The sequence below is a fragment of the Epinephelus fuscoguttatus genome, linkage group LG14, assembly GCF_011397635.1.
Source record: "Epinephelus fuscoguttatus linkage group LG14, E.fuscoguttatus.final_Chr_v1".
In the NCBI taxonomy this organism is placed as follows: domain Eukaryota; kingdom Metazoa; phylum Chordata; class Actinopteri; order Perciformes; family Serranidae; genus Epinephelus; species Epinephelus fuscoguttatus.
The window spans coordinates 26,585,007-26,608,486 of NC_064765.1; the positions used below are offsets into that span (position 1 = coordinate 26,585,007).

A 23,480-nucleotide genomic window follows, 5' to 3' on the forward strand; every position below is an offset into this window, starting at 1 on the left:
TCAGGCCTCTTTTACAGCTGACACACACCACTAATTGGTACATTGGTTACTTTGCCTGTGTAGCTGCCCTTGTAATTATGAGGATGATGAAAGCTATTTGTCTCATATGAAAGGTTTCTGTTATTTTGTCCGTCTCCTGTTTATGTATATGTATACCTGCTCACCGACTGCATGGCAACTAAACTATAATAAGATCCAAGTTGTGATAAGGTGGAATATCCTTTAACTAGTGCATGTTTTCTATCCACTTTACTCCCCATCCCAGCCCAGAGTGGTCTTGTCTGACTGGGATCATCTTCCCAACACAGTAACTCTTACACTGGAGAAGAGTGCCTGATTCATGTTTCTCATTTTCTCCCTGGTGTCCCATGTGACACTCGGGGAGGGGGGATAAGATGGGGGAGAAAGAGAGAAGTTGGCATACTGTCTGCTTACTTATTAGCTACGACTTCCTCCTTCGCCCGTCAAACATTCTGCACCAACCCCCCGACCCTCCTCTGATTTCCCTACCACAGTCATTATTGGCTCCTGTTCTGAACTTAGCTTCTATTTCAAGTTTTGTTTGAATATCACTTCCTGATTCGGTCTAATTTGAATTCTCTGACTCAAACCAAACACAAACAGCTTCAAAAGGAGAGCATGTGTTGCAGGGAAGTTGTACTGAATCATTTTGTACAGGCAGCGCTCTTTTTGTGTCTATTGTTTGACATCAGTGCACGCTGCAGACTCACTCATGTTTTCCTGATCATTACTTCTGGCATTCTCTTTCTCGTTAGCAAACGCTGTGCTGAAAAAGCGACATTACCCAAAGTAAGAAGACTTGACATGTTAGCAGCAAAAAGCTGTTTGTGTTTTATTTTTAATACAGAGTCAATACAGTGCCATTAAAACACAATTATGTATATATATTCAGGCAGCCCGACTCCCTCAAATGCAAACACACATTTAGAAGGAAACTAAAAACAGAGAAAATAGTCCCTAACAGTCATGGGACAATGGGCACCGATATGTAAAGGGCCCCACCACCTCTTCTTAATAGGAGCTAGGAGCTTTTTTGTATTTTGCATCCCTTTGTGATTTTTTTTGGTGTATTTTTGGTCATTTTGTATCTCTTCAAAGTCATTTTGTGTCTTTTCTTTGTGGTTGTGGTTGTGTGGTTTGCCCCTTTTTGTTGTAAATTTGTGTCTCTTTGCCATTCCCTTGCATATATTTGTGGTCATGTTGCATCTCCTGCTGGTCGATACATGTTAATTTGAGTGATATTTTGTAGTTCAGGGCCTCTGACACTTTGGGCATACCTGCAACAACACTTAGATTTTTCTTTACAGCTACTGAAACCTCTTTGTTGTTCCTTTGAGACTTTTACGCACAACATATAAAATGTAAAAGTGTTATGAGTAGTTCAAGAAAAGACACATGACACGACATTTTTGTTCGTTCTGACAGTCACTATGTCAAATAAGGCGATTGTGGAGTCATAAAATTGTGCCGTGAGTTGGCCGACAGACATGACAGACTACACAGTGGTCCATGACCAATCATTCCTGATTGTTTATCACAACGTGTGCGATGTCATCGGGTTATTCTTGACATATTTTTGTTGTAATTACTATTACTTCAGTCACTGTGGCTGTTCATGTGCCAGCCGAAAAGTTATTGTAGTAATATAAAAAGTGCCACCAGTTGACAGGAGCTACGTTTGAAGTACAGCCTGCGAATTATACAAGTCACTGAATCCTCCACAACAAGTTCCTACAAATGTTTCACAATAAAAGCCTGTTTAGAATATGAAGGGATTCTCTCAACTGAAATTATAATGAGCTTTTAATTTTAAACAGATACAGGAAGTGTTAAGAAATATACAGATGGAATAATAAATACCGACCCGTTTATAATGTAGTCTGTTTCACATGAAGCTGGTACCCGCTGCAGTTGTGGCAAGTAAAAGCCCCGCCAGTGGCTTAATGGCAGTACTCACCGGGTTTAGCTTAAGTGTTTCTGCTATTTCATGTTATCATTTTTCCCTTTCTACTGTGTCATGGTAAAATCCATCCAAAATCCCAAATCAAACATGCTAGACTTTCTGTTGGGACGTCATGAGGCTTCCCAGACGTGGCATCAGTTGTCGTCTGCTATGACACACTACATGAGATAAAACGATGGATTATTGCGCACAACACTCATTGTCATTCACAATACAAGCCGACACCGTATGTCACTGCGTCGGGCTATAATTGGGCTGATAACATGTAGTATGAACATGGCATAACTGGTGATTTCCTTCTAAAAGGATGAATTCATTTAAGGTGATTTACCTGTAGTTTGAAGGGTAATTTACTGCTCTCTATAGACATGATGAAAATGAAACCAAAAAATAACCTTCATGCTCTTTTTTAAACTGACTTTTTAGTTGGTTTCATGAACTAGACTCCGATTGATAGGGTTAATTTACCAGGGAATCTGCCCAGACTGCAACACGCTTCACTGACAAGTAAAAAAATGGAGTGGAGAACAAGAGGTGAGAGGCAAATGGTCAGAGGGATAAAAAAGGATAAAGGGAGGAAGCAGAGTGAAGGAGTAATGAGGGGAATGAGGGGGGACAGTCCTACAATGGAGAGATGGAGAGAAGAGAGAATACATGCAGAATGGGAGAGGACAAAGTGAGGAGTGCAGCGTCAGCTCTGCTCATCACTCATTTGTCATTTCATTTGCAGAGGCTGCAGGGCAAAGCATGTCGAGTTTTCATATCACATCAAAAGAGGACAAATGGTCCCAGAGCTTAGAGCGAAGGGAAAAAAGGGATGAACGGAGGACAGACAAAAGGTATACAGACTTTATTTTAGAAATTAATAATATGATGATCATCTGCTGTTGGTCATGTTTGCCCACAGGTTTATTTACAACTACATTTCCACAAGAATTGACAGGAAGGAATGAAAAGAGGGACAGAGAGGAAGAGAGTGTGAGAGCATTTCCTCTACATCTTCGCTAGGTCATGGACTTCTCAACCCTGATTACAGACGCACACACACACACACACACACACACACACACACACACTCTGGTGTGACATCTGCTGTGGATAGGCCCTGTCACACTGCAGTCTCTGCTGGGGCCGGCCGTCACAGATGTTCTCAGCAAGGTCCTTCCCCTCCAGTCCATCCCTCCACCCTTGGGAGAGTTCAGAACGGCGGTCCGGAGAGACACGGAGACAGGAAATCTGTTCTTTTTCTATTTAACAGGCCAGTGGATCCATATTACACACACAGATACACACACACACTTCCTCACTGCCAAATTAAACAACATGAAGACAGATTTATTCAGAAGTGTGTTTCATGAATGTACTGTAGCATTTTTGTAGGTGTGTGGTTTTTCTTTCTGTGTGTGTGTGTGTGTGGCGGTGCGAGTTTGTCGGTGTGTGAGATCAAGGGAGAAAGTGTGTCTGTGTACCTGATATGTGTGGGCGGGATAATAGAAAGAGGTTGTGTGTGTGAAAGTGGAGGAAGATTGTGTAGGTGTATGAGAGAAAGTGTAAATGTATGTGAGTGTGCGGTTGGAAAAAAAAGGGAGAAAAAAGTGCTATTTGCTTTTTTGTGTGTGTGTGTGACAGCCTGGAGATCCCTAATGCCTGCTGGTCATTAATAAACATGATCATGAATGTTTAATCCCCATCAGCATGGCGGCAGGGGAACCCTCGTGGGTGATATTGACAAAGTCGCACACACACACTATCACACGCATACACTGGACAGATTGGAAGAGCGGCAGGAGGGAGGACTGCAGCGCTCAACGCAGGGTTCACTACTCGTAGGCAGGACACTCTTTCTTCTTCTGTCTTAACATGTCGGAAGGTGAGAATTTAACATGTTTTACTCACAAACCTCCAAATGAATCTCAATATAAAGGACTTTTTGTGTGTCTAGAGATGGTGCAGTCCAACTATAAAGAACCGATTCATTACATGTGGGATAAACAGATATTATCTGTCAGGTTTAGCCACTGGGACTCATCTTTCATCGGTAAACCAGAAAAGTTTACCTTATTTCAGGAATATGATAAGAATGAATGAGTATCTTGAAAGAAGACAATAAAGTAGCGTTAAGATAAAGATGTTCTGCTGAGCAATTACTTTCCTCAAAATTGTGGAATTAAAATTAGGCTGATGAAATATTAAATTGCCTCTTATTTCAAGGAGCTGAATCAGTGTCTGATTAAGGTTGTCTGCACATGGTTCTCAACACGGAGGTGGCTGAGCTGGGGCTATCAGTTGCTAGTGGTAATGGCTAACGCTAAAAGTGCAAATAGTGCTAACGACGGCAACAGTGCTGAAAGAGCTACAGTGATAACCTGGGTGGGTGGGGGAGGGGTTAGGTGTAAGCAGCAGTAACCTCTGTATGAGAGCAGTGCAGAGCGGCGCGATTAGCTAAGCTGTGAAACACACAAACAGGGACTTACATGCACTAACATGCACACGCCGCTGCACCATCTACCAAACAATTACAAGAGAAGCTCAGATTTCAACACACAAAGGTACCGGACTTCATTCCAAGCCCCCAGAAAAAAGTGCCAGGCTTTGAAGCCAATGTCACATAGTGGCAAAACAAGGAATTACAACATCTGGGTCCGTCACATGATGCCATGGGGCCCATAAAGATATTTTTCCATAGACTTACAATGTGAAAGAGGCGTCTGTAAATCAGTGGATAAATTTCTTTGAGGGTCACAGCCCCCGTGAAATCACTTGTTCCACTATCAGGATTTGATCCATTTTTGTCTGATAACTTTTCTAACATCAAGAAGAGCCATACGATTGAATCATTTTTGTCCCCATTCAAGTTTGCGGGAGGGCTAAACTGGAAGTTAGCCATTTGGCCGCTATACGTCCCTAGTGTGCTTGCTCAATGTGCCCCACAGTGCAGAAGATCAAGCTTTTATGGCTTCATGCACCACTTAACATCCTCAGGACATCATTACTTAACTATATCTTTACAAAGCAAAAGTTGTTTGGTGCCATTTTAATGTTTTGAGTATCATTTACAGTTCCTTTAAAGATGCTGATATTAGCCACTGATATTATGGATGTTTCTGGATGAGCTGTTTTATCTTGGATAACAGAAACATTTTGATGACACCCTCTGTCTGTAATATGATGAATGGGATGTTGGAATAGAAATCAATAAATCAATAAATTTCAGTTATCCCGATCAAAGCCAGCATGTCTCTTTCAGTGTCTTCAACAGGTTGTTGTTTGACAGCACTGCAGCATGATGTCACTCTGTGTGCTTTGGCTTTATTATTATGCATGGAAGAGGAGCTTTTTTTAAAAACCAAAAAAAGGTCACTATGTAAAGGATCACTTCACACACACTGTGTAATTTCCACTTGAATAGTCTATGAAAACTGTTGACAGTGTGTTCTGTGGATAACCCAAAGTAAATGGGTCACTGTTTCTGGAAATAGATGATGCGGCTGAATTTTTTACAGGAAATCTTTTAATTCTGTGAGTGCCACAAGTACAATATGTCTCAGATCAAAACATGGATCCCAAAATCCCAAACTAGGGCTGGGCAATATATCAATATTAAATCAATATCATGATATGAGACAAGCTATCAACTTTGATTTTGGATATCATATGGTAGATGCTGTCTTTTCCTGGGTTTAAAGGCCTCATTACAGTGAAGTGAGTAAGTTTCCTGAACTTACCAGGCTGATCTACTGTTCTATTGTTTGCCTTTACCCACTTATCCACATTACTGATGATTATTTATCAAAAATCTCATAGTATTAATATTTTGTGAAAGCACGATAGTCAGCCCTATAATATTGTTCCAACATCAACGTATCTGGTCAAAAATATTGTGATATACTCCATATTGCCCAGGCCTAACCCAAACTATCTGCATAGTCAGAACCTGTAGAGGTAACTGAGGAGGTTTTGTGTAATACTGACCCAAAATGGAGGCAGCTTCCCTCCAAAGAGCTCCAGTATCTGCCTTCAAAACCCCCGAATCAGTCATGTCAGACATGTGATATTTGGTGGTGCGTGATAAACACGGTTCTAAAACATCAGTAAAAGACACCACCAGGTTTGATCACAGCCCCTTGATCCTTACAAATCTGTCGACTTTCTCCCTAACCCTCCTCCCCCTCTACTGCATGATTCTGGTGAGTCAGGAATTTCCTATCTTTTTAATTTGACACCGTCTGCTCCGTCTCTTGTGCACACTTCTGAGTGACGCCTCCGACTCTCAGGAGGGAATCTGCTTCTTGCCGTGGTAAACAAACAGGCAGACAACTAGGAGGCCTTCAGGGCTAATTACCAGCTAGCTTCTTCCACCATGCTAACAAACAGCACGGGGGGAGCAAAGCAGACTGGGGGCAAACAAATAGAGTCATATGTGTGGGCAGGTAGACGCACACACTCGCTATAGCGCTTAATGGAAACAATGAGGCTTGTTTTGCCGGTTGATGAGCCAGGTGTCACATCTGCAGGAAGAAGCTGAGTCAGCCTTTAATAACCAGCTTTTATAAGGTCGTCTTTCCAAATGATGACAGACACGTGAATGGAGGCAATGGCGCCAGAACAAAGAGGATGTAAAATGTCTGCTGCATAATAAGGCCGTGTGAACATGTGTGCTGGGGCTTTATCACACACCTTGTGTAGCTGCGGAGGAGTGCAAGAATGAGACTACATAATCAGAAAAATGATGTAAATGCTGTGGGAGGTTGGTTAAACGAGTGTGTATGACTGCAATATGTGCATGGGCCCACTTGTATGAGAGCGGCGCTGATGTAAGACTGACAGCTGGAGGCTGCAGCCCGTAACCCGCCTGTCTTTACTGATACATTTCATGTTTCCCCCCATATCCAGGCACAATGTGCTGCGCTGTCAAACGCTCGCTCAGCTTGCTCAGCATCTCAGCACACCTCCCTCCCTGCATATCTCCGCCTCTTACCCGTCTTCCTCTCCCAAACACACACACACGCATATCCCTTGTTTTTGTGTTGGCAGATTTAATAAGCTCCCCTGTCACCCACATTACACACAACACTCCGCCTGCTGTGAATCATGGCTGGATCCTCTCTGAAAATCAAGGAAAGGTGTTTGTTTCTCATTCTGATCTCCTTGACTACCCTGTCCTGCATTTTTCCCAGACTCCTCCCTGTGTCTTTGCGACCTTTAATCTCCTGCGATGACCCCACACTCGCCCCACGACAAGCGTGGACAGTTTGAGACGAGAAGCAGAAGCACTGACAGAGCTTTTCTGATGAGACAGACATTTTTGGGCAGAAAGTCACATGTAAACAAATGATGTATGTTTACAGATATTTGTGTACTGAAATGGGGCCACTAACAGGAATGATTAGGGACTAACAATGTGAACAGAGACAACAGTAGCAGACATCGATCCTAAACTGTAAATGTACTGTCTCCGCCTGTGTAAACCACGTTCGCACTAATGGGCTTCATTCTGGTTGCAATGCGGCACTGCTGACACACTGCCAATACACGCGCAGTTAGTTATGTGTGTAGGAGAAGGTGACAGGCATGTAGACCACTGATAACACACACACCTCCTCCGTATGCAAATAGACACCGACTTGGCACACACAGTCTCTCTCTCCTCCTGCTCCTGGCATGACGTAAAAAAGAAAATAACTTGCTACCAAATTTTTATTAGCCCCAAGAGAGGATGAAAGTTGAGAGAAAAATGAGACATATTGCTACTTTGAAAAACAAAAGTGGAGCAGCACTCACTCTGTAGAGGAGAACAATTGACAATATTAGGTAGAAATAAGTCTGGATTGGATGAACTTCTGCAAATCAATGGGGAGCCTCAGACACATCGACACATATGCTGACAAGACTGAGAGCCTACAGCCATGTTTTTGATGTTCCTCATTTGCTGTGAAGTAAATGTTATAATTGGCCACAGGGTGGTGTCAAAATAAAGGCCTCTGTTAACCTTCTTCAAAAGGGTTTATCATTTGTGCATGAAAGCGTTATGGGACGTGTGTCGCAGTATTGCATTTTATCTGTGTGAGGATGGTAATGTCAGTGTGTTGGGTTTTGTGGGTAAAGATGTGAAAACTAGCTAGATAGAAGTAAACGATTATTTTTAGCCATGTTAGCAGACTGGCTCTAGATATGGTCAGTTGGTGTCCGTCCAAGTATCAACCTCCAAGGCTGAAAAATTAAACCAACATACAAGTGCCAAAAACTGCAGTTCATTGAATGGCCACTTGAGGCTGGCTCAGAAAGTGAGTCAATCCCGATAGACCCCCTTGCTAAAAAATGCCCAACTTTATAGCAGAAATAAATATGTTAAAAGCTTGGTACAAAAATGGTTTTGGTCTCTATAGCTACGTTCCCTGTTCGTGACGACTGTACAGGTGGTGAATTTTTATATAACTAAGAATCCAAGAAGGTGATGGCCTCAAAACGGGAGTTTTCAAAATAATTGGTGACGTTACAGTAGCTACGTCCATTATTTTACACAGTCTATGGGTTCACCTCTTTAGTATGGACTGAAATATCACAATAACTTAGATGAACTGCTATGAAATGTTGTAGAGGCATTCATGGTCCCCAGAGGATGAATCCTACTGACTTTGGTGAGTCCTACTTTTCATTTAGCACCACCAGCTGGTCAAAGTTTTCACTTATCCAGTAATGTAATTTAATATCGAAGGGATGGATTGGCACAAACTTTTGTACAGTCACAGTCCCCTCACTTTGGTGACCCCTTGACTCGTCCTGTAGCCCCACCATGAACTTCATTTGTGTCTCTGTTGAGATGAATTGTACTCACTTTGTTTATCCTGAGTTGTCATTTAACACCACCATCAAGTAAAATTTTTCAACTTATTCAATATTTTAGTTCATATATAATCACTGCAAAACTACACAGTCAGTGTCAGCTGCACTTTGTATTTAGTGCTAAATAGCAAATGTTAGCAGGCTAACACACTAAAGTAAAATGGTAAACTTTGTAAACATTACTCGTGCTAAACACCAGCATGTCTCCAAGCCGCATCCAAAATAGCACACTACGTACTCAGTAGGGCTGCCATGATTAGTCGACTAATCAATGACAAATCGACTATTAAAATAATCGGTGACTATTTTAGTAGTCGACTTATCGGTTTGAGTTATTTTTCATAGAAAAGTACAATAAAAGTACCCCAAAATACTCTTACTGCAGCTTCTTATGTTCAGATGTTGGCAGCTTCACACACTCTCCCGTGACAGTGAACTAAAACCCTTTGGCGTGAGTACGAAACAAGACATTAGATGACGTAATTTTGGGGTTTGGGTGAGACAGACCGACATTTTTCAACATTTTAACACATTTTTCGATGAAATGATTGGTCGACTAATCGAAGAAATAATCGACAGATTAGTCGACATTGAAAATAATAGTTAGTGGCAGCCCTAGTACTCAGTATGTGTACTACTATACAACATAGTTTTTTGTGTGAAAAAACAGCAGTGGGTTATGCATCTTTTTGGAGACACTAAACTAAACTACACTTCATCAGAGCCTCCTTGCCATTTGGAGATGTGTAACCATGGTAGCCCGTGCCAACCTCAGCTCTAGTGGCAATTAAAAAAGTAATTTAAAGAATATTACACCTGGCAAAGTGAATTCTTATACTTACACTTATATTGAAGTTTTACTGATGTTACAGAGCTGCCTTGGTTGCTGTTCGCCATTGTCTATTTTGTGCGTTGTTGTCTACCACATTGCATTGTGGGGCATTTATGTCAGCATGGTGTCCAGTGTTTGCTTACTGTTATATTTCACTGGAAATAATTTGTATTATTGGTTTCATACTAAGGTGTCAGACATGTAAAAAAAAGTCTCACATACGTGTTTTAGTGTACTAAATAGCATGTTAAGAGTTTTGGACTCTTGTTTGTGAACGTCATTTCTTTACAGATTAAAATCATCAACAAATTAGTACTAAACACCAATTATTGTTGACTGATGAGGATGTGATACATTTAATGTCAGCACCCAATTGCATGGTAATCCACCCAACAATTGTTGACACATTTCCCTGAAATCCAAAAATGTCAACCTCAGAGGTGCAACAGGAGAAGTCAGGGGATCACCAAAGTCATTAGGATCAATCCTCTAAGCACTGTGGATACCAAATGTGATATTGTTGTTGACAGTTGTTGAGACAGATGTCTCAACCAAAGTGGTGGGCAGACAGACTGCTAGTGCGGCTAATCAAAGAAGAATTTCGATGGACATGTTCAGTAAGACTAATACTACAAAGGAGCCACATCACCATTAGGCTACACTTACAGAAGCCGTCTGAAAGCAGAGAAATAATAAATGTGTGTACAGGCTTCTCTACCAAGTAAGAGCTGTCTTGGGTGTATCCATTAAAAGATACAGAACAAAAGCACAGAATATATATTCAATACAGCTGCAAATGACTGAATGTCAATCACCTGATACATATTCATTTGCTGTTTTGTGTGTCTTTGATTTGATGAAGGCCATAATGGCCACAGCATCAGCTTCACATCTTCCTCAGAGTGAGTGTTTTGTTTTATTTGGCTGCATGAATTAAAATTCCAGGAGCTTAAAAGAGCAGCAAGTGAGAACCTGGGGACTTCAGTTTGAGTCCAAATGTTGGCAGGTACACACTCTGCTGAAGTGCCCCTGAGCAAGCCAGTGAATGCTCACCAACAACTAGCTCCAGGGCTGCTGCTGCTCTGACTTCCTGCACTCACACTTCCCCATGGGGTGGGGACTCTGTGACCTTGCTGCCTCTCTCAGCCAATTTTCAGCGGGGTGCAGCCTGCAACGGTGGGGGGACTCATGACTAGGCTGAGTTCCTGGGTTAAAGGAACTTTGGACACCTCTGCCCAGTCTGGAGGAGTCTGCTGGCTCTGATAACGGAGAGCCGGGCCGAGAGTGGCTTCTTGAAGGCAGAGGAAACTTACACACGCTCCCACAGTGGTGAGTAATTACTGTGGCTGCAGAGTGTGAGCTGAGATAGGGGATTCCTCTCCTGCATAACTAGGTGGACTGAAGATAAATGACTGTTTTTTTGCTTTAACTCAATCTCTCATGCTCATTTATTCGTGCGAGCAGCCACGCCAACGCTCTCCACTTGGCACAGACTCCACCATGTGCGAATATGATATCTGGGTATCTGGCCATGGCTGATAGATAAAGGCTGATTTTAGTCTGAAGGCTTTGGGAGACCTAATCAATAGCTTTAATCAATTAAGAATGCAGCAACTGAGAAGCTGGAGAAAACGGGCCAAGTCTCAACACTAAAAGGACCTCATTCCATTTATCACAGCGCTCCTGTATCGATCTGGAAAAGGTATGGAAAGAGGTATCTGACGAATTAATTTCAGCACGGTGGCACCGTGAAGATTCCGCATGGCAGCAATTTTCTCTGCCCTCATCCTTACACTGAGCCTGTTGTCGTTTCAAAGAAGGGAATTTCATGTGTGGATTTACTCCGCCGTGGCACTGGTGGGCTTTTATTTGTCTCAGCGAGAGTGAAGCACAGAAGGTAAGAGAGGTGAGCACTGCAGATTTCGAGCTGTCGCACTCCAAGAACCCAGTCTGCACAGAGCAACACTCCTCTGACTGCCCTAATAGTGAGAGTTGCAGTACCACACTGACCTCAAATGGTCAGATGTGGTACTGACACTACAGATGCACAGGCTGTGGTCTTTTTAATGGCAACAGGAGAACAATATCTGTTGTTGAAATGCACCACTTGTCTTCAATATCACCCAAACTAATTAAAATGCTCCTTATAGAGTAAATTATGACCTGAAGTTGGACAACTTTAAGCACTATCAAACTAGGAGATTTTATGATTTCCCCACGTCATATTAAAACTAATTTACAAGCTAAATTCTAACCCTCATCACCCTGTATAATTGACTTCCTCACAGCAGGGGAACATCTCTGTCTCTGACCTACAGCAATAACCACACATTAGCACTACCAAATGGGCATGAACTAGCACTGTATTATTATTCCATCCCATTATAGTTAGGGTGCTCTCATTAGTTGCCCATGCTGGGGTAATCCTCAACTAAAAGGTCAGGCCCACTTTGCTTTGTTCCCATGGGCTTGAGTTTATATGGAGTATAGCATGGCAATGATGTGCAAATGGCTTGGCACAGGACCACATTTAGACTCAAGGGTGAGTCACAATTGTGCCTGTTGTTAGTTATAGTGGCTTTAATGTGAGGCTTGCAGAGGAAGAAATGCACATATCAGAGCCTCATCCACATTAGCAGACATGCCCTTTGTTCTGCCGCAGATAAATAACTTAAGGATGCTAGCCTTCCATGGATTGAGGATTTATTTTTATTGCTGTCCAAGGGAGAGCTAGCCAACTGCTGTGTACATGTGTGTCTGTATCAGGGCAGATAACACTTGATTCAAAGTCTCAGCCTGTCAAATCTTTCTGTGGGGAGGTCATCAGGAGGCTCGCCCTGGCTGACTGCCTGGGCCTTAGAGAGTCAGGTGAGAGCTAGAAATTTATAGTGAGTCCTCCTCGGAGACACACAAGTGGGTATTTTCAGCCCAGCTTATGGGTCTCTAGATGCTAAATCCAGAGCTGAACTGTGACAGATTTTTTTTTCGGCTAATGTTTGGATTAGCAGGCTAAGCTCAAGTGTAATTAGAGGTAAAGGCATTATGCGGCACATTGTGCTGCTCTTCCATTGTTTTTTTCGCTGTAAAAATAAAAAGTGCTGAAGTGGCATCGCTGTGATGTAGGCGACTGTTTAAATAAATCCTCGAGGTTGTGTTTTCTGACACTGGCTGGGCCATAAATGAGTATAGGGAAGAGCTGGGTGCTAGCATGTGCTGTGTAAGCACTTTCTCCAGCTGTACTAGCCGGGTCTCTGTCAGTGCACGGCGGAGGGGGGTAAAGCAGTGGCCAGCATCTTCTCCTACTTCCTCTACATCTCCCTCATTTGTATATTCCCTCCTTACCCTTTTGTTCTGTTGAGGCAAGTGCCAGATGGCTGCTGCTTTATATGTTCTTCTTATATATAGGAAGTGTCCCTTGTGAGAAATGTGCCCTTTGCTTAGATTCAGCAGATTATGCAAGTGCTTTAGTAGGAGGGCATTTGGTAGTCATCTACACCTTTATTGCTAGGTGTGAAATACAGTATTACAGTGTTTTGACAGTGTGGGATTGACCTTTGTTCGGTGTCTTGGGTGTCATGGGGTTTTTTTGCACGGTGTTTTTCAACAGCTGGCCTCTATTCTTGCCTGAAAGTAAGTGAACTGAAGTATTACCTAAAGGAATGTTTACAGTCTAGATAATTTATATAGTTAGAAACTAAGAAAGTATATGATAATTATCCCAATACACTGGTTTAAACGACTGTTATCTATGTTTGAAGCTGCAGTGTTGATGTGTGTGCAGGAGGTCATCTGATCAGCCTGAGTTAGGATTCATGACAATAAGAGGTGTAAAATCTGATGCACCTTCAACTTTTATTCAACATCACAACTCCTGTAGTAGACATTTGGTCTGAGAGAACAGCAGACTATGGATTTCTAGTAGTATGTCTCAACAGAAAAGCACTACAAGTATGAAATGACAAAAGAGAGACACAAGAAGGTTAAAACATGGCTACAGGCCTGCATGCACAGAACGATGGAGTATATAGACTTGTTCTCCTCTAGGTGAGTGCTGTACAAACTGCCCAGCTACCAGTCAAACGGTAGGCCAGTCAATTTCTGTGCAGGTAGCATTGTGTTCATAGAGCTGTCTGAAACGTCTGAGTTGCGCGCACAGTCTGGTGTACATCACATAGTAGTGTTGGGTAGCATCATCATGACACGACAAATCCATTCAAAAAGGCACAATCCCATCCTCAACAGTCACCCAGCAAAAGCTTAGGGAAACATACAGGCTGAAGTCATCAGAAACTAAAAACTACAAGTCCCACGGTTGCATCCAACAAAGTGCTCTGTGGATGGATGGTATAGCAGCAACTTGAGTTACGAGAACATCAAATCGACTGAAGTGACAGCACACAATGTGTACGAGCCTGTAAAGCAGTCTTAGTTTCCACTGGTCCTGGGTCAGAAAACAGTCCTAAAGCATGTGTTTTTAAACAGACAAAGCATGTTTATTTCAAACTAAAAACAATATGCACCCAACATGTTCTTTTTCTTCCCCCTGGCATGTAATTTTCCGTTTGTGTTCACTGTATAATTGGAAACAAATTACAGACATTTTATTTTGGGGATACATTTTCATGTTTTCATTTTAAAAATGTTCATATTTCCCAATTTTTATCAGCTGTACTGGTCTCACTGTATGCAGGCTATTGGTTCTGCTTGGAAACAGAAAGCATTGTAGGACACCACAAAAGCATTCACTGGAAACTTTGCAGCAGCATTTTAAAAGAAGAGGAGACAGAAATGGGGCCAGCAACTGCCTTGTTCAAGTATCGTGTGTAACGGTATTCAATCCATTGTTGAACAGCCAGGATTTTTTTACTCTCTTCCATAGGAAGGTCAAAGCGTATTTTCCCCATATACAATTGAAACATTTTGGTAGGCAATTCAGTAAAACTCGCCAAGCTTAGATTAATTAAAATGAGTGGGGTGGCATTACAACTTAAAAAAGGAAATAAAAACACAAACAAAATTGTCTATCAATAAATCAGCTAAAGAGCCTTCTATTTAAGTACACTGGCATTTGTGAGAGATAAAATCATTTGTTATTGGTTATAAGACAATAACTGATGTGAGTCAGTATTCGCCATGTCCCGTGTGGTGGTTTGCTGACATGAGTACAGAGAAGAAGAGACAACTTTACAAAATGATCTTTTACCTACTGAGTGATGATTATGTCCCCTCAGTGTCTGTGACAGTGTCTACCACTGGCTGACTCGCAGCTTCCTCCATGGGCTCACTCTGTTCATTGTCTACGTCCTCAGGAGAGGCAAGCTGCTCCTGCTGCTGCTCCGGTTCACTTTCAGGGAGCACAGACTCAGGAGAGGGTTCTTCAGTGGGCTCAGGAGAGAGCTCGGGGGAGGCCTGAGGTGAAGACTCGGCCACAGCGCCATTGTCCATCCCAGTTCCATTGACCCACCTGGGTTGAGGTGAGGAGGCTCTCTCTTGTGACTCCTCCTCCTCCTCCTCCCCCTCCTCCCCCTCCTCCTCCTCCTTCTGCGGACTTTCCTGCTCCTCCAGAGAGTGAGTCGTCTCTTCAGGGGGGCTGACAGATCGCGTGAAGGCCACAGGTGAGTCCTGGGATGAGGCCTCAACCAGTGGTGAGGCTTGGCTTGGGGTCTCAGTGTCTGGAGAAGTGGTGATTTTGGAGGGGGACTGAGCTGGGGACTGGGCCGGGGACTGAGCCATGGGCTGGGATGGTGATTCTGTTTGTGGCGGGGTCTCACGCTGTGGTGACGACTCAGACTGGGTGGGAGCCTCAGTCAATGGGCTCTGACCTTTGTTGTCAGATGACCGGTCAGGTGATTGAGCTGAAGGTGGTGACTGTGACTGAGGTGTCTCAGACGAAGCTGGGGTTTCTGACTCAGGCTCGGCCACAGCTGCTTGGCTCTGTGATGGAGGTGGAGACTTGATCTGAACTTGGGGCAGCGGCTGATTCAGACCTAAGAGAGGGGGTTTGGCCTGAGCTTGAGGCAGGAGTGGGGACTGGAATCGGGTCTGAATCTGGGGGTTTAATTTGAGTGGTGCAAGCAGTTTGCCTTGGTTCAGGGTCAGGTTGGGATTAAGAGGTGGAGTTGGAAGCAGAGGAGTAGGCAAGGGGAGAAGAGGTGTCCAGCCCCCACGTTCACGTTCCCTCTCTCGGTCTCTCTCTTTGTCACGGTCTCTGTCGCGGTCATGCTCCCTGTTGCGGTCTCTGCCTCGCTCCCTGTCTCTCTCCCTCTCACGTTCCCGATCTCGCTCTCGGCTGTGGCGGTTACCATTCATCTCCCTCCTGAAGTCAAAATCTCTTTCATCTCTGTCTCGTTGCCTGTCCCAAGGGCGTCTTCGCTCATCTAGGTCTTGATGTAGTTCACTGTCAAAAGGTGCTGCGGCACCACCACTACGGTTCCAGGCCTGTGGCCCCCCAGCAGCTCCAGCATTGCCCGAAACCCCAGATGCTCCTGCTGTTGTCCCAGGGCGGTTGTCAAAGCGGTTGGGGAAGTTCTGCCCAGGTGTGGGCCGCTCCTCCTGGAAGCCTTTCGGACCACCTGGGGCCTGCAGGCCTCCTCGCATGCCATCTCGCTCATCAAAGTCCCCTCTGGTCTGGTTCCAGCGGTTATCAGGAGTGAAGCCTGCAAGAGCCTGCAGACGTCCCACTAGGCTGGTTCTGGCTGGCTGAGTCCCAGGGGTCTGGAGCAAGGGAGGCCTGCCTCCTCCACCCCCTCCACCACCTCCTGCTCCACCACCACCTCCAAGGGGCTCCCTATGCTCTGGAGGAGGGGTTCTCAACAGGCCTGTACTCTGCTTTTCCATTGGAGGGAAGCGGTAGTCCTGGTCTTTACCCTCATCGGCTCCAGAGGAAGACTCATCTTCTGTTTTGGATACATTTTCATTGGCGAGGGTGGGGGCCCGGTTGAAGGGGTCGAGCTGAGAGAAGGGAGCCCTGGCACGAGCTTGAGCCTGGAGGGTACTTTCAAGGAGGCCAGCAGCCTGCTGAACGGACCCTTGCTGCATGAGGAGTGGGAAACGGGCGGCAGCCCCAGGTTGGAGGAGGTTGGGTCGCACATCCAGAGGCAGCAGGCCAGGCATTCTCTGCCCAGTCAGACCAGACTGATGAAGCTGGTGGGTGAGCGAAGCTGTGGGGTGCATGCCAAGGAGACCCATCCCACTGCGGACTGCATTTTGCATGCCTGGAGACAAAACGCAGTGACAAATATAAATGTTAACATTCAACAAATAACCTTTGTAAAATCTATTAATCTCTTTCATGCAGGAACACGTTCGCAGTGCCTCACCCTGCAGTGTAATCTCTGCAGCAGCATCCATACCCTCTGCAGACTGTGATGTTTTCTCATTGGTGGCTTGCTGAGCTTGGACTCCCACTGGGTTGAACACACCGGCCATGAAGCCGCCAGGGATGGTGCTGGTTGGAGGAATCATAGCACCAAATGGTGACTCCTTGACACCTTCTTGGCTGGTTACCACTGAAGGCTGCACTAGAGCTATAGATGGATACAGGAGAAAGAAAATTTAACCCAAGCTAATAAATTCAAACCAAGTGCTTTGAAAGGATATTTCAATTTTTTAAACCACATGCACAAATTAGTTATAAGGAAAGCATGTGATAAATACTCACAAGTAGCTGCTGAGACCATGGCTGCTGTCTGTGCTGCCTGCATGAAACCTGCACAACAGAAGTTTGTGTGTGTAAGCTTGTTTATTCTCTGTAGGTTTGATTTATATTATTTATATAAATCTTTATATGATCCTTTGTGTCATTTACCTGGCGGAGGCTGTGAGGCATTGAAGCCAGCCCTTATGAAGGGTGGCGGCGGCCCATAGCCTGGCGGGGGTATGCCCATGGTGACAGGGAAGCTAGGCGGCACCAAACCGACTGCACTGGGAACAGCCTGGGCAACTGGGAGCTGAATGGGAGAGGTATGGGAGAGCGCAGTTGATTAGTTACATGGTACACAAGTTCCAAACCATGTTCCAGTAGTCTTTTAAAAAACCCCACTGCTCTCTGGATATATATCACATCACAACAGTCCTACGTGTTGCAAAAGAAAACCACACAAAAAACAGATGCAATGTCATCATCATCCAAAAAACAAAATGTGTGGGGACGTATAATCTGTTTAACAGATTAGCTTTTCAGAGAAAATTGTCAGAAATCAAAACTGTGAACCCTTTGTTCACTGCGTTGTTTACATTCTATCTATATAATGACACAGACCCTCTTAGGTACCTGTACAGGCATCATGGTGACCTGCTGGTTGAAGGTCTCGGTCTGGGTGTTAGATGCTGCTGTAGTCTCAGTGCTTACTGGCTGACTTGTAACTTCCTTCGCTGGCTCGGCATTCTTGGCTGCTTCCCACTCTGCAGAAACACACATCAAGATGAAAAAAAAGTTACTGTCGTCCAATTCTTTGTTTGGATTTGGGAGTTTAGCCCTGTCTTTATTTTTCTGTGAGGGTGGGGGGTTCCCAATGGGATTTCTTAAAGGATTTAGTGCATTACCATTACAAAACAAACAAGTGAGGGAATGGGGTAGAAAACAAATCCACTTAGATGATTAAATGCTAAGAACTGCCTGTGTTTGGATATCTGCGTTATGCTTTCATCATGTGTGTACAAACTTGTCTGTGTATCCTCCTTACATCTAAACAAGCATTGCTACAGAGTCAACAGACCGAGTGCTTGTGCCAAAGAAGTGAATAAATAGATGTATTGCTTTTTTACCGTCATTAACAGTCTCCTGGTCGATGATTCCTCCCTCAGCAAAGCCATCCAGGTCATCCACTTTCACCTTCTCCCAAGGTATGTAGGTGACGCCCAGGTCAACATCCCAAAACTGCTTGTACTCCTGCTTTACCCCCTTGTTTAGAGCCCACGCAATCTGGATCAGACACACATACACACACACACACACACACACACACACACACAGGTAAAAAAAAATGCAATTTTCAAAGTCATTTCTGGGAGCACAAAGGAATCCATGTACCTGGAAAGCTTAACTGTCTCTGAGGTTTCACCACTGGAGGTCAATGGAAAATTACATTAGAAGAAACCACAAGGAGAATGAGAATACAATCAATTAAATTATAAAGGTAATGTGCACCTTGATGATTTTAGAGCCAATCTTAAAGGAGCCAGTGCTGAGCTTCTGGCGGGCACGGTACGCATCCTGTCTGTGGACCATACAGATGTAGGCACAGCCTCTTGGAGGGATCATCTGCAGGGGGGACGGGCACACACACACACACAAATTACATTACATAGGATGTGGGAAGGTTAAACAACAAGACATGACCATACAGTGCAGAATGACAATAGACTTAGATGTGTGATGGATGAGAAATGTTTCAATGAAAGAAGGAGAGAGCCTGAATGTGTAGTACAGATGAATGGAAAAGAAATAAGCAATATAGAGGGATTGAAATAGAAATATTGCAGACAGATAACGACAGCTGGAGGTCACTATATGTTAATGAAGTTCATACAACAGATATCATTTTAAGATTGTGGCGATCAAAGAACTGGATAACGTGCTGTAACTAAATTACAGGGTTAGGAGGGGCAGAGGTCTACTTACATTTATGGACTCAATCTGCCCAAACTCTTCAAATAAGTTGGTGAGGTCTTGCTGTGTGGCCTTTTTGTCCACCTGACCCACCCACAGAGTCGTGCTGCACACTGAGTATGGGTACAGGGGGAAAAAAATTACATTCAAAAGAAAAGCACTGACAGCAAACTAGGAACATACTCTGATATAATGACTTTCACAATGACTGACCACTTAGAGTCTTGGATCGAATGGGAGGCAGTCCTTTCTTCTGCCTCTCCTTTTCTCGCTCTCGGGCACGTCTTTCACTTGAGTAAGACCGTGATGACTTCCTCTTGCGGTCCCTGGAGCGTGACCGTGACCGCTTGCGGTGTTTACGTTTCCGTGAGCCAGAGCGGGACCTGGACCTTCTCCTCTTGGGCGACCTACGGAGAGAAAACACCAAAACCTTTGGAAATGTGTCCAGACCGACTTTATGTCACATTTGCCACAACACCACAGGCCCTTTTCTTTATACATAAATATATTCCAGTAGGAACCAGTTTCTTACAGTTTTCTTCTCACAGTGCTACTGCACCGGACCTTCAGGGCAGTCAGCATTTTTCTAATGAGGTTAAAAGATCATCTTATACAACAGACAATTCAGCAATATTCCAGGCATATTTAGAACACATTACAAAATGAGACTTCAAAAATAAGTGGGACTGACCTAGAGCGCGACCTTGAGCGCGTTCTGGAGCGTGCGCTCACAGTCTTCTTCTCCTCTGCCTCAAAGATCTCCTCCTCCATACCATCTGGGCCCTCATCCAGATCCATGTCCTGAAAAAGACAGAGTCATTTCAACACCCCTCTACACAGAAATACAAGGCAATGTAGACACTGGAGTAATCACTATCAGATCTAGGCATACAGCTAAATAAACATTACCTAGAACAGTCCTTGTGTTGAGGCATTAATTTCATTTACAAAACTAAATTAATAAAACCAAGGTATAAATGAATATAACATACAGTTTTGGTAACGGCCCACTTCCCAGGCATACCTGCTGCTGGTTGTCTATGGAGTCATCCACTTTGTTATCTGGCTCAGGAAGCTGTGGCTGGCTGCTGCTCTGAGCAGTCGCAACTGAGTTCTCTTGCCCAAAGATTGAGTCCTGCCCTTCTATGTTCATTGCCTGGAGAGAAACAAAGGTGGTGTATCTATAATATGTGCTTTATTAACAAGGCATCTAAAAAAGCAAGTCTGAGCATATTCATCAATGACTGTAATAAGAAAGCCATTTAATTTTTGCATTTTTTTGAGGAACGTGCCATCTTTTGGCATTTGAAGCATTGTGTGTTGTCTGGGGATGGGGAGTTAGTACTTATAGGTCAGTTACTGCTGTGCTGTATGTGTGTGGTCCCTCTGGGTGAGTACTAAGTCCACTGGATGTGCAGGTAAAGCGACTTGATCTGACTGCAGATACTTGTGTCATCTATTTGCATCTATTTCGTTTGTTAAGCAATTCAAGTCATTTGGTACGATTAATATAGCACAACTTGGAATGAAAAGCTATTAATCTGTTAAACCACGTCAAACTCAAATACACCATCAATCCTGAAAAACATTCTTTGGAAAGCAGACATCTGTGTTTGTACAGTGTGTGTAGCTACCTTCTGTTGGTGCTGCTGGTGCTCTAAAAGCTGCTTCTGAAACTGTTCCAGGTTCTGCTGTTGTAGCTGCTCAGCCAACTGATGGAAGAGAGAGCTGTTGATGGGCTCCGACACCATAGGCCTGGAAGTGGACAGCAGCTCAGTTAGATCAGTGGTGGTGGTTGACACAGTAAAATGACTCTGGATCCATTTTATGTAGGGCTGTACCTGACTCAGAATTATGTCAGTCAAATCGTATTTTGCTGTTCATTTCGAATATTCCACTATTCCATTCTTTCTTCTCCATATAGAGCTTGACCTGAGCTCTACAAGACAGTCAGGGTGACATCGACGCTCATGTAATATAATGAACGAGCCAAGTTTGCCCTCTGAGCTAATGCTGGCTAACAAGGCTAATGACGGATCGGAAATTTGTAACATCACATCTGACCGACACTTTCACAAGGAGCGCTCACTCTGCAGATACATCTGGGGACCAAAACATCCCTAGAAGTACACTACACACTGACTGACAAAAATGCTGATGATGCGAATCTTAAACCTTCAGGAGACAGCCCTACTGTTAAGTTAGCATTTGAGTGGGAGGCATAATAGCCCGATCATAAAACACACTGAACTCACAGCTGAGTTGATGAAGAGTCCTTTTTAGATTCTTCACCACGTTCTGAATCATTCCCAAAATCAAAAGGACCCAGAAGCTTCTGCAAGTAAAAAAAAAACAACATAATCAGAGAAGGAATCAAATGATGCAAGGATTAAGAAACTTTCTGTTGCTGACTGCAGCATTACCTTATTAAAAGAGGAGACCCTCTGTTCCAGGGGGTTGAGGCTGTTGGCAGTAGCGGCAGCAGTGAGCTGAGCTGTTAGAGCTTGCAACTGCACCACCAGACCGGCATCCAAGGCCTGCAGCAGGGACGGCTGGGGCTTCTGTTGCTGCTGCATCTGTAGACTCTGTACCAGCTGCTGCAGCTGCAACAAGTGGTAAGTATTTGAGTATTTGATACATTTCAACACTAACAGCTACACAAACCACAGAGGCTACTCAAGCAAAAGCATTGTTTTACTGGATATAAATATTCTTAAAGATGATTAGTTACCCATAACAAAACAGTTTCAGTCTCACAGTTTGTTAACTGAGATGCTGGGTGGACATGCTCACTAACCTGTTGTCCCTGGGGACTCTGTAGGATCTGTGCAACAGCAGCCACAGTGTCTGTGTTGGTAATCTGTGAAGCCCAATCAGGCAGACCCTGGACTATGTTAGCTGGGGTAGCCGGGGTAGCTGGGGTGCCTGGACACACACAAACAGAGGTGTTGTAGTATAAAACCATGAAGTAAGCACACAGTTGTGCTCAAAAACTCATCTGACCACAGAAAAGTGTGCAGTTATGTGTGATTCACTCTACTTGTGTGTACTTTGACTGACCAGGTGTAGTGTTATTGACTGGAGCAGCACTGGTGGGCATGACAGGTGTGACGCTGGGAGGGGGGATTCCTGCTGCCATGTCCAACAGAGGCTGGATGATGTCACTCTTGAAGACCGCATTCTTTTGCCACAGGTTCAGGACTCGCACTATCTTACTCTGTAGACACAGATAAAAGATGACAAAAGCAAATGTTACATAATGGTAAAATGTTAAGACACTGTGTTTTGGGACAGGTGCAGCCTAAAACCTCACAAGGCCAAAAACTATTCATTTAAAAACAAAGGTATGATGGTTTGGTCTGCAATCCTTACCATATTCCTGATTTTTGTTTCTTTAAATATGCCATCAACTTGGCCTTCAGAGAGTTGCATCTCTCCTTTGTCATAAAGTTTAAAATGTGTAATTCCCTTTTAACAGTTTATTAACAATTCATGATGTGTCCATAATAATATGGGATAAAAACAAATTGCCCAACACACATGAAGTGACAATTCACTCACTTCATCAGTTGCAACACTGAAATAAAGTGAGCCTGTAGCAATCCCTGACCTATTCCTCAAACACTGGTTCCTGTAAAGCTGAGGCATGTATCAAGGGTTCTAGCATCAACTTTCCTGAAACTATGACAAGCCACAAAAGTCACAGAGAGGAACACAAAACCTATTAAAAACTGTCTGACCTTATCATCCGAAGGGCAGCGGTACAGGTGCTGGAACGTTGCAATGATATTCTTGCTGAAGCGTGGGGCAAAAACATCCTTCTCCGTGCCAAACTGGTGCCGCGACTGTCTGACAATTGAGTCGATGACGTACAGCCCAGGGACCTTGTATTCTGGTTTGCACTGTTGGCACAGAAACAAACAGCTGTGTTAAGATAGTTTAATGACTGTGAAACAATCTGCCAAATTACCTTTAAGCATTACTTAAGTGATGAATGTACCTATTTACAGTGCTACACTTGAAGTACACCACAAGCAACTTGTGAAGTAGTTAACAGAACACATTAACGTTGTTAAAAAACACAATTGCAGATGTATGGACATCGCTTTTACACTAAATATATATACCATTAGAACTGTTTTCCCGCCTCAATTTACATGTCCATTGAGACTGGTTTTAGAAAATCTAACTTTTGACTGAATTCACCTCAT

At 43.8% G+C, this 23,480-nt stretch overlaps 2 protein-coding genes across 4 annotated transcripts in view; both read right to left on the reverse strand.

Annotated features, from left to right (window-relative positions):
* The window catches only part of tiam2a (TIAM Rac1 associated GEF 2a), a 106,355-nt gene extending 91,449 nt beyond the window's left edge, over positions 1 to 14,906 (reverse strand). The window contains exon 1 of the mRNA XM_049595968.1: positions 14,863 to 14,906. The gene's annotated coding sequence lies outside the window, so the exon portion shown is untranslated. The remainder of the gene's footprint in view (positions 1 to 14,862) is intronic.
* Positions 13,493 to 23,480, reverse strand: part of scaf8 (SR-related CTD-associated factor 8) — a 31,052-nt gene continuing 21,064 nt past the window's right edge. For all 3 annotated transcript variants that reach the window (XM_049595971.1, XM_049595972.1, XM_049595973.1), the window contains exons 4-20: positions 23,010 to 23,171; positions 22,330 to 22,486; positions 22,067 to 22,194; positions 21,693 to 21,872; positions 21,525 to 21,604; positions 20,904 to 21,024; positions 20,294 to 20,425; positions 19,961 to 20,070; positions 19,483 to 19,676; positions 19,282 to 19,382; positions 18,808 to 18,921; positions 18,426 to 18,582; positions 17,932 to 18,062; positions 17,467 to 17,608; positions 17,320 to 17,367; positions 16,979 to 17,185; positions 13,493 to 16,873 (exon numbers count right to left, since the gene is read on the reverse strand). In XM_049595971.1, the coding sequence (XP_049451928.1) occupies positions 14,877 to 16,873; positions 16,979 to 17,185; positions 17,320 to 17,367; positions 17,467 to 17,608; positions 17,932 to 18,062; positions 18,426 to 18,582; positions 18,808 to 18,921; positions 19,282 to 19,382; positions 19,483 to 19,676; positions 19,961 to 20,070; positions 20,294 to 20,425; positions 20,904 to 21,024; positions 21,525 to 21,604; positions 21,693 to 21,872; positions 22,067 to 22,194; positions 22,330 to 22,486; positions 23,010 to 23,171 (4,161 nt within the window). In that variant the 3' untranslated portion in view covers positions 13,493 to 14,876. The remainder of the gene's footprint in view (positions 16,874 to 16,978; positions 17,186 to 17,319; positions 17,368 to 17,466; positions 17,609 to 17,931; positions 18,063 to 18,425; positions 18,583 to 18,807; positions 18,922 to 19,281; positions 19,383 to 19,482; positions 19,677 to 19,960; positions 20,071 to 20,293; positions 20,426 to 20,903; positions 21,025 to 21,524; positions 21,605 to 21,692; positions 21,873 to 22,066; positions 22,195 to 22,329; positions 22,487 to 23,009; positions 23,172 to 23,480) is intronic.